Genomic DNA, 10953 nt, shown 5'->3' with positions numbered 1-10953 from the left:
TTTCCTTAATGTTGATGTATAAAAAAAAGTGTTCACAAGTCCCAAATCTCGAGTCTGAATCGAGTCTCAAGTCTTTTGAGTCTCAAGGCACTGTGTCACTTGACTCAAAGTCGCAAGTCCATGTCCCCATCTCTTGTGTGTGTGTGTGTGTGTGTGTGTGTGTGTGTGTGTGTGTGTGTGTGTGTGTGTGTGTGTGTGTGTGTGCGTGCGTGCGTGTGTGTGTGTGCGTGTGTGTGTGTGTGGTACCTTGACCATGTTGTCGGGGCAGCCCGGCCTGCAGCACTGCATGATTCTTCGTCGGGTCTGGACCAGAGGCTTCCTCAGGAGGAACTCACACACCTGCTTAGTGGGGTCACTGCACTCCTCCATGTTCCTCAGCCCGAGCACCAGGAGACTACACACACACACACACACACACACACACACACACACACACACGATCACTTTTCGGGACTTTAAATAGACCATAACCCCCAAAACAAACAAACACACACGCCCCATATGGAGAAACAGGTGTCATTCTACAGCAGATCAGAACAGTAAGTAGTAAGCACAGTGGCCTGGCTGGGTGAGTGATGTGTTCTGTTCCACTGGTGGGAATTCTTCCTTCCTTCCTTCATTCTTCCAGGTTTGGACCAATCAGTAAGTCAGATGTCAGGTCTGGTCGTGACCTGTAGTTGTCGCGCCCCCATCAGGACAAACATCAGATTAACTCCTCTAAAGCTGCATTCATTTCACACCGACTTATTAACGTTTTTCGCTGGCATCGAGTTTACATACAAAGTCAATGCAAACGAGCGATTGAGCGTATATTCGCTCGGGAGAAAAATCGCTGGGCGCTCGAACGACAGAGACAGAGCGATAGAGAGAAAATATGCTCGTCGCCCGAGATGAAATATCCCAACTCGAGCAAAATTACGCTGGCATCAGTCGCTCGCTGTTCAACGCTGATTGGCTGCCGTGTGAGAGTGAGTCAAGGATCACACTGGCTTGGAACAAACCGCTGGTTTATTGTGTGGCAACAAACCGCATTGACAGCTGATTGACAGGCTGACAGCTGACATGAAGTGAAGACTGTACTACCGGTATAGAGCTCGCGTTAGGAGCACGCTGATAGGCTTAGCTTGTAAACAACTACGGTGGCGAACTTTGTGAATCGGAAACGAATCGATTCTTGAAATTTTAACCAATACCCAGCTCTAGTTCAGAGACACGCCCACCCCACACAGCAACACTGACACATAACGTAAAGAGGCGGATCCTAGGGTTCAGAGACACGCCCACCACACAGCAACACTCTGACACAGAACATAAAGAGGCAGATCCTAGGGTTCAGAGACACGCCCACCACACAGCAACACTTTGACACAGAACATAAAGAGGCGGATCCTAGGGTTCAGAGACACGCCCACCACACAGCAACACTCTGACACAGAACGTAAAGAGGCCGTGCTGCAGTACCAGTCCTCGGCAACAGTGAAGGCTTGCGTCCTGCAGGGGCGGTAGAGAGCTGGGTCCAGGCTGCAGCGGGGCAGCAGCTCAGGGTACAGGAACACCGGCCGCGTGACAAACAGCCAGGCCAGCTCCGCGGGCATCACCGGGTAGGTCCGCACTGACACACGCACGCACGCACGCACGCACACACACACACACACACACACGCACACACGCACACGCACGCACGCACACGCACGCACACGCACACACACACACACACACACACACACACACACACGCACACGCACACACGCACACGCACGCACGCACACGCACGCACACGCACACACACACACACACACACACACACACACACACATTAGTATACAGCATGTCATTGTAGTCGATTTTCAATAGACCATAAAAAGGCAGGTGGAAAGCAGGTGTTTCACTCTATGCAGGGTGCTGGCACAGCCATCGGGGGCAATTTAGGGTTCAGTGTGTTGCCAAAGGACACTTCGACATGGATCCAGGGATCGAACCACCGACCTTCTGATTAGTGGACGACCCGCTCTACCTCCTGAGCCACAGCCGCCCCTGGTAACGCTGTGTTCGATGAGGCCATGCTGTGTGCGATGAGGTCATGCTGTGTGCGATGAGGTCATGCTGTGTGCGATGAGGTCATGCTGTGTGCGATGAGGTCATGCTGTGTGTGCGATGAGGTCATGCTGTGTGCGATGAGGTCATGCTGTGTGCGATGAGGCCATGCTGTGTGCGATGAGGTCATGCTGTGTGCGATGAGGTCATGCTGTGTGCGATGAGGTCATGCTGTGTGCGATGAGGCCATGCTGTGTGCGATGAGGTCATGCTGTGTGCGATGAGGTCATGCTGTGTGCGATGAGGTCATGCTGTGTGCGATGAGGTCATGCTGTGTGCGATGAGGCCATGCTGTGTGCGATGAGGTCATGCTGTGTGCGATGAGGTCATGCTGTGTGTTGACTCACCACGTCCCTGTGCGTCGGGCTGGGGGGGGCATGGCCTGTACACCACAGGACAGCGCTGCAGCTCTTCCAGCAGCTGCAGCGCCCCCTGCAGGTTACAGGCTCTGAAGCAGCTGGAGAGACCGGCCAATGCCTCCCCTCTCTTAGCAAACAGCTCCAACTCAAACTGCAGGGGGGAGGGAAGGGGGGGGGGGGTGAATAAAGGTGCCAGTGTTTGCATGGACTGCAATAATCCCACTGTGGACCTTATTCTGAACGAGACAATATTTTGATGACATGATTTTCTTATAGAAGATTCCATTTAGGTTGGGGCGATATGGACAAAAACTCATATCTCTGTATTTTAGGCTGAATGGCGATACACTATATATATCTATATATCCCGGTATTTTATACGAAGTGGGCTAAATGTTCAGTTATAAGTCAAACCCACATGTCCCAAATGTCTTGTTTTTTCTTTATTCCTCTATATCAATATTGAGACAGTATTGTAAGTTGTAAGGATGAATATTGATGCTTTCACTAAATATTTACACAATAAGATCTTTGATAAAGAATCAACAATAATGTTGATATAATGACGACTATAACAGAACAGCTAGAAAAGAAAAGAAAATGACATCACTTTACTGTAATGCAGCCTTTGAAAACACTTCCATATCACCATATCATGATATCCAAAATCTAAGACGATATCTAGTCTCATATCACAATATCTATATCATATACAGTATGAATGTAATCTAATGTAATATACAGTACATTGCCCCGCCCAGAGTCTCATTAATGACTGAAGACACGCCCACATGATGTCCTGCGTCTTCTTAACCTGAAAGCCTTTCTGTCATGTTGATGCCGTCTTTGGGGCGTCTTTATGGATCCCACCACAGATTTGGGCAGACCACACCCTGCACTCGCCTACGCAGCAGTCGAGCACCGGGATTGGCCAGGAGCGAGCCTTTTGTTCCCTTTTGACAGCTCGATTCTCCCACACCGCAAACACTGAATTACTCTTGATAGTGGACATTGAAATAAATTATGGTCACGTACGTTCCTTAACTCATTGAGTGCCAGCCATTTCTGGAAAACGGATGCTCCCAGTGCCAGCCCTTTCAGAGCGTTTTCAGTGATTTCTCAAGACCCACAGAATATTGTGTGATATTACTATGTAAACACCGAACACGCCCAAAGAACGATGAGACTCTCTTGTATCATCAGCAAAAAAAGGTTTATTGATATCATTTTCCGTTCTTTAGTTATCAGCAGTATTACAGAGGTTGGTTTCACCAGAAACAGATGTTTCAAACTAGAACCTGAGATAATGAGCCTTTTGTGAAATGAAGCATTTCAAGCACATCACTGACTCTGAAGCTAATATTTTCTGATGTAGTGACGTGGTGTAGTTGTGTGGTGCCCTGCGTGCCCCACCCCCCTCAACTGCAAACTCCTCCTCCGTGGGAGTGTCTCTGGTGGCTCTGCTCGAATCTCTGCATGCTGGAACTCATGGTGCATTCCTTTATCGCAAAATAACTGGGATGTGGAGGCTAAATGACATCACATCCATTTTGTTAGCGTTCCATTTGCAGAAAACTTGAGCTGGGAAGTTCACTGTTCATTGGTCAGATCCAGTCGCTAGCCAGGCTAGCCATTGTTAGCAATAACAATTGACAACATGGCATTTCGCGGCATTTTGCGCATATAAACACTGCAGCCTCATGTCCACACAGATAGAAGTTAGGCAGTGCTGTGTGTACAGCTGATTTAATGAGACACAAACAAAACAGAAGTGCTAAACAATATTACTGCGATTACTACTACTGTTGTTGCGCGGCGCAGCCATCTTGGATTTTTGAGGTTGGGGCTGCCGAGGCTCCTACGAGTTTGGAATGGGAAATACCAGCTCTGATGACGTCACCGCCCAGCTCATGACCTTTGAAGTCGTAAGATTACCAGTCCCCAGTTATAAAGGAATGCACGATCATCCCCACACTAACACACAGCCTGCATGCCGGAGCTGGGAGAAACTCATCCCCACACTAACACACAGCCTAACACGCACCAGCGTCTATTTTCGGAGCGCTCCGCCGTTTTTGTGCGCCGGCTCCCAGCGCGACACCATAAAGCCAAACCATTCTCAGCAGTCCCCGCTGAGAATGGTTTGGCTTTTCGGTGTCGGGTGCTCCTTTTCTGGCGGCTAATCGTGTGGAGAAACTATCGCAGCAGAGACAGAGGGGCTCAGTTGTGGGGGCGGATTGGCTGCTGTTCGCAGCTAACGTTAGCTCCAGCCAGAGCAATCTATAAGGCTCTGGCTCCAGCATGCATCGGTTTCCGTTTCATCACGGCTTCTTCTGCTGTTTTTCCTCACCTTTCTCTAATCTGGAGAGCACTGTCGCCACCTAATGGGTCCGTAAAATAGCTTATACACCTTCAACATCCCCCCTATTTTTACAGGAGATGCATCAGGCTTTGATCCACGTCCCACCGTCAAAAAACGCAATTGACGTCTTTAGACGTCATTGGCACTCTACGTTACTATTTGAATTGACGTCAGGGGCATATATATATATATATATATATATATATATATATATATATATATATATATATACATATGCTTGCTTCTCAACACAGCCCTGCTCTCAGAATTTGATCCATTTGGTCCAATAACATTTAGAAAGTCTAGAAGTGCTGCATGATTAAATTATTTTAGTCCATTGAAGTTAGCAGACTCAGAGCAAGTCGAGGGCTAAACTTAAAGTGACCCAGCAGACTGTGGTGAGCTGCTCTGCACGGGGGGTGATGGGAGGGGGGTGATTCCCCAGGCTTTGGGGGTATCTGACTCAGGCGACTCAAGTGACTCGAAAACCCGACGCTCTTTAGTGAGTCACTCATACAAACTTGAGTTAGTAAAAAGAGTCGAACCTCCCATCGCTAGTAGCGAGTGTTCAGAGCTGTCTAGTGCTTTCAACAGGTTGTAGTATGACCACAACTAAATGCTGTGTGTGTGTGTGTGTGTGTGTGTGTGTGTGTGTGTGTGTGTGTGTGTTACCAGGAACTGTCTGGTGGTCTCAGCCTCACTGTGCAGTGTGTCCACAGGACTGCAGAGCAGGTTGATCTGGGTCAACAGCTGAACGTGCTGCAAGGAAACACGCCAACATGTTATTACGTAGCCGCCGCTGCTTCAAAATAAGATGAAATGTCATGAAAAATGTCATGAAGTCACTATCACACGAGTCTGAGAGCTTTTATTTTGAAACGCTGGCGTATGGCCGTCAGGGAGAAAAAGAAAAAAAAACGCACTGCACATGGAACATTGTTTTGGTTCTCGTTTAACCAATCAGTATTTCAACTACCAATGCTATGAGTGTAACTCGACTCTCCCTCTCAACCCAACCAATGTATACAGCCAATCAGAGGCAGAGTAGGGTGGGTCTTGTACTGTTGGTAGCATTCTAGTCTGCACCATGACGTAGAAGAGTTATGAAATCTGGTGAAGATACGGCTGTAGTTGAGAAAAAAATTAGTTAACAAATGGCGCTGGGCATGGATAACGTTAGAGGAAACTGGTGCTGACGGGAAGCCGTTTTAGCACCTGAGGAAACCGCAGATTTTCTATGGTTTGCTTGGGGAGGCTATGTTAGCCGCTAACGTTAACATTAGGGATGTAACGATAACCGGTTTTAATGATAACCGTGATAAAATTCCTTACGATAACACCAGCTGCAAGTAAGAAGGCTATGTTAGCCGCTAACGTTAACACCAGCTGAAAGTAAGAAGGCTATGTTAGCCGCTAACGTTAACACCAGCTGAAAGTAAGTGCTTCATCATGAGTTCCAAGTCACAAAGCTGCTGCCTGTGCACTCAGACATCATGAAGAACGTTGTTACTGCCACTTTAGCATCTGACCGTGATTGCCATAAAAAAGACAAGTGTTACAGCACGTTGAGCAAGTAACGTTACAGAGCACGTTACAGAACGTGACCCAGACGTATCTTGGAGAGAGCAGCGTCTCTAGCAGGTTTACGGTGTGTGTGTGTGTGTGTGTGTGTGTGTGTACCTGCTGTAGTTGTTGTTGTAGCTGGGCCTTCTGCCTGGCGTCCAGCCTCAGTGGGGCGGGCTCAGTGTGTGTGGGTGGCGGTGGTTTTGGTGTGTGTTTGGGCAGGCCCGCAACCTGCCGCATCCGCATGAGTGCCAACTGCTGCTTCACTGTCATCGGCGGAGTGATTGGTTCTTCCTCGGCCAATCCGCTGCAATCAGAGAGGTCGGCCGTCACCAAAAGGGTGTGTGTGTGTGTGTGTGTGTGTGTGTGTGTGTGTGTGAGAGAGACACTAAGATTTTCCTGCTCAGTTTCCTGTTGTGTGTGTGTGTGTTACTACTAAGGGTGTCAAAATTATTGATAGTATCGATACTAAAAATTTGAAAGGGATACAATACTCTTTTGCAACAGTATTGATAGCAGCAGCATCACACATGCTCATTAGACGTGCAGCGTTTGTTTGCCAGTGAGACAGTCGGGCTCAGCTGACATTTTCCAAACGGGGGAAAAAAAAAAAAAAAAAAAAATCCGCTTGTCCCTACGAAAGGAGATGAACAAATTTAAAACCTTTGTAAACGAAATTCAAGACTTTGTCAACAAAATTCAATACTTTTAAGGCCTTATATTATGAGGATATTAAATCCAATACTTCTTTAATGCTTTTAAGACCCTGATATTTGGAAGAGAACTCGTTTCATGATAGGAGGTGAAATCACAACAACAACAACAGAGTGTGAAAGATCAAGCGAGCGACAGCCTTGTGATAATTGGGAGAAAACTGCCTCGCTTTGCACACACGTCACAGTGCTTTGCTGAACCTATTTCCTTGCAGAATACTATGTGTCCCCTTTACCTGTAACGTTACGTTAGCGTGCGGCTAAGTTACATCCAGAGCCATCTGTAACGTTACGTTAGCGTGCGGCTAAGTTACATCCAGAGCCATCTGTAACATTAAGTTAGCGTGCGGCTAAGTTACATCCAGAGCCATCTGTAACGTTAAGTTAGCGTGTGGCTAAGTTACATCCAGAGCATCTGTAACGTTACGTTAGCGTGCGGCTAAGTTACATCCAGAGCCATCTGTAACGTTACGTTATCGTGCGGCTAAGTTACATCCAGAGCCATCTGTAACGTTACGTTAGCGTGCGGCTAAGTTACATCCAGAGCATCAGTAACGTTACGTTAGCGTGCGGCTAAGTTACATCCAGAGCCACCTGTAACGTTACGTTAGTGTGCGGCTAAGTTACATCCAGAGCCACCTGTAACGTTACGTTAGCGTGCGGCTAAGTTACATCCAGAGCCACCTGTAACGTTACGTTAGCGTGTGGCTAAGTTACATCCAGAGCCATCTGTAACGTTACGTTAGTGTGCGGCTAAGTTACATCCAGAGCCACCTGTAACGTTACGTTAGCGTGTGGCTAAGTTACATCCAGAGCCACCTGTAATGTTACGTTAGCGTGTGGCTAAGTTATATCCAGAGCCACCTGTAACGTTACGTTAGCGTGCGGCTAAGTTACATCCAGAGCCACCTGTAACGTTACGTTAGCATGCGGCTAAGTTACATCCAGAGCCACCTGTAACGTTACGTTAGCGTGCAGCTAAGTTACATCCAGAGCCACCTGTAACGTTACATTAGCGTGCGGCTAAGTTACATCCAGAGCCACCTGTAACATTACGTTAGCGTGCGGCTAAGTTACATCCAGAGCCACCTGTAACATTACGTTAGCGTGCGGCTAAGTTACATCCAGAGCCACCTGTAACGTTACGTTAGCGTGCGGCTAAGTTACATCCAGAGCCATCTGTAACGTTACGTTAGCGTGCGGCTAAGTTACATCCAGAGCATCTGTAACGTTACGTTAGCATGCGGCTAAGTTACATCCAGAGCCATCTGTAACGTTACGTTAGCATGCGGCTAAGTTACATCCAGAGCCACCTGTAACGTTACGTTAGCGTGCGGCTAAGTTACATCCAGAGCCACCTGTAACGTTACTTTAGCGTGCGGCTAAGTTACATCCAGAGCCACCTGTAACGTTACGTTAGCGTGCGGCTAAGTTACATCCAGAGCCACCTGTAACGTTACGTTAGCGTGCGGCTAAGTTACATCCAGAGCCACCTGTAACGTTACGTTAGCGTGTGGCTAAGTTACATCCAGAGCCATCTGTAACGTTACGTTAGCGTGCGGCTAAGTTACATCCAGAGCCACCTGTAACGTTACGTTGGCGTGCAGCTAAGTTACATCCAGAGCCACCTGTAACGTTACGTTAGCGTGTGGCTAAGTTACATCCAGAGCCATCTGTAACGTTACGTTAGCGTGTGGCTAAGTTACATCCAGAGCCACCTGTAACGTTACGTTAGCGTGTGGCTAAGTTACATCCAGAGCCACCTGTAACGTTACGTTAGCGTGTGGCTAAGTTACATCCAGAGCCACCTGTAACGTTACGTTGGCGTGCAGCTAAGTTACATCCAGAGCCACGTGTAACGTTACGTTAGCGTGTGGCTAAGTTACATCCAGAGCCACCTGTAACGTTACGTTAGCGTGTGGCTAAGTTACATCCAGAGCCACCTGTAACGTTACGTTAGCGTGCGGCTAAGTTACATCCAGAGCCACCTGTAACGTTACGTTAGCGTGCGGCTAAGTTACATCCAGAGCCACCTGTAACGTTACGTTAGCGTGCGGCTAACTTACATCCAGAGCCACCTGTAACGTTACGTTAGCGTGCGGCTAAGTTACATCCAGAGCAACCTGTAACGTTACGTTAACGTGCGGCTAACTTACATCCAGAGCCACCTGTAACGTTACGTTAGCGTGCGGCTAAGTTACATCCAGAGCCACCTGTAACGTTACGTTAGCGTGCGGCTAAGTTACATCCAGAGCCATCTGTAACGTTACGTTAGCGTGCGGCTAAGTTACATCCAGAGCCACCTGTAACGTTACGTTAGCGTGCGGCTAAGTTACATCCAGAGCCACCTGTAACGTTACGTTAGCGTGCGGCTAAGTTACATCCAGAGCCATCTGTAACGTTACGTTAGCGTGCGGCTAAGTTACATCCAGAGCCATCTGTAACGTTACGTTAGCGTGCGGCTAAGTTACATCCAGAGCAATCTGTAACGTTACGTTAGCGTGCGGCTAAGTTACATCCAGAGCAATCTGTAACGTTACGTTAGCGTGCGGCTAACTTACATCCAGAGCCACCTGTAACGTTACGTTAGCGTGCGGCTAAGTTACATCCAGAGCCACCTGTAATGTTACGTTAGCGTGCGGCTAAGTTACATCCAGAGCCATCTGTAACGTTACGTTAGCGTGCGGCTAAGTTACATCCAGAGCCATCTGTAACGTTACGTTAGCGTGCGGCTAAGTTACATCCAGAGCCACCTGTAATGTTACGTTAGTAGGGGTGTCACGATACACTCAGTTCACGATACGATACGTATCACGATACTGGGTTCACGATAACGATACGATACGATTTTAACAATATTTTTTTAAACTTGAATAATGACAATATATGACTGGAAAAGTAGTATTTTATTTGAAATGCACAAATACAAAACATGCTGTTGTGGGAAATTGTTATTACAATAACAACTAGAAAAAGCATGAGATTGGAGATAAGGCTTATCTTGAAATAGAATGAGTTACACCGTCACTTAGATTTACTTTGAACTAAAAGGTTTCTCAGCAGTATAAATTCTCATTATGCATCTTCAGTTTTTCTTCAAACTCAAACAACAAGACTTTTCTTAGTCTATTTTTTATGCATCTTCAGTTTTTCCTGTCAAGTAAACAGTTTTGCCAGAAACTCAATTTAATGGTTTCTCTCCTGTATAACTTCTCATGTGTCTCTTCAGAGACTTGTTCAACTGAACTACTTTCCACACATTGAACTTCAACAAACAAAGACGTTTCTTTGTCTACTTTTGAAAAAAAAAAGATTTTTTTTTTTTTTCACGATATGAGATTTCATCTCAACGATACATATCGTGACGTTTTACTATCGCGAAATTTCGTGGGACGATATATTGTGACACCCCTATACGTTAGCGTGCGGCTAAGTTACATCCAGAGCCATCTGTAACGTTACGTTAGCGTGCGGCTAAGTTACATCCAGAGCCATCTGTAACGTTACGTTAGCGTGCGGCTAAGTTACATCCAGAGCAACCTGTAACGTTACGTTAGCGTGTGGCTAAGTTACATCCAGAGCCACCTGTAATGTTACGTTAGCGTGCGGCTAAGTTACATCCAGAGCAACCTGTAACGTTACGTTAGCGTGCGGCTAAGTTACATCCAAAGCCACCTGTAACGTTACGTTAGCGTGCGGCTAAGTTACATCCAGAGCCATCTGTAACGTTACGTTAGCGTGCAGCTAAGTTACATCCAGAGCCATCTGTAACGTTACGTTAGCGTGCGGCTAAGTTACATCCAGAGCCATCTGTAACGTTACGTTAGCGTGCGGCTAAGTTACATCCAGAGCCATCTCTTCA

The 10953-nt window shown here is 47.1% G+C and overlaps 1 protein-coding gene across 1 annotated transcript in view; it reads right to left on the bottom strand.

Annotated features, from left to right (window-relative positions):
* Positions 1 to 1199: 1199 nt before the first annotated feature.
* Positions 1200 to 10953, bottom strand: part of LOC310785732 (GON-4-like protein) — a gene marked incomplete at its 3' end in the record, with an annotated part of 40856 nt that continues 31102 nt past the window's right edge. The window contains exons 14-18 of the mRNA XM_083646865.1: positions 6496 to 6685; positions 5488 to 5574; positions 2442 to 2604; positions 1349 to 1612; positions 1200 to 1261 (exon numbers count right to left, since the gene is read on the bottom strand). Of these exons, the coding sequence (XP_083502991.1) occupies positions 1200 to 1261; positions 1349 to 1612; positions 2442 to 2604; positions 5488 to 5574; positions 6496 to 6685 (766 nt within the window). The remainder of the gene's footprint in view (positions 1262 to 1348; positions 1613 to 2441; positions 2605 to 5487; positions 5575 to 6495; positions 6686 to 10953) is intronic.

Source organism: Poromitra crassiceps, assembly GCF_964638095.1.
Source record: "Poromitra crassiceps genome assembly, chromosome: 11".
In the NCBI taxonomy this organism is placed as follows: domain Eukaryota; kingdom Metazoa; phylum Chordata; class Actinopteri; order Beryciformes; family Melamphaidae; genus Poromitra; species Poromitra crassiceps.
Note: the sequence above shows the minus strand (reverse complement) of the source record. Positions and strands in the feature narration are given on the sequence as shown.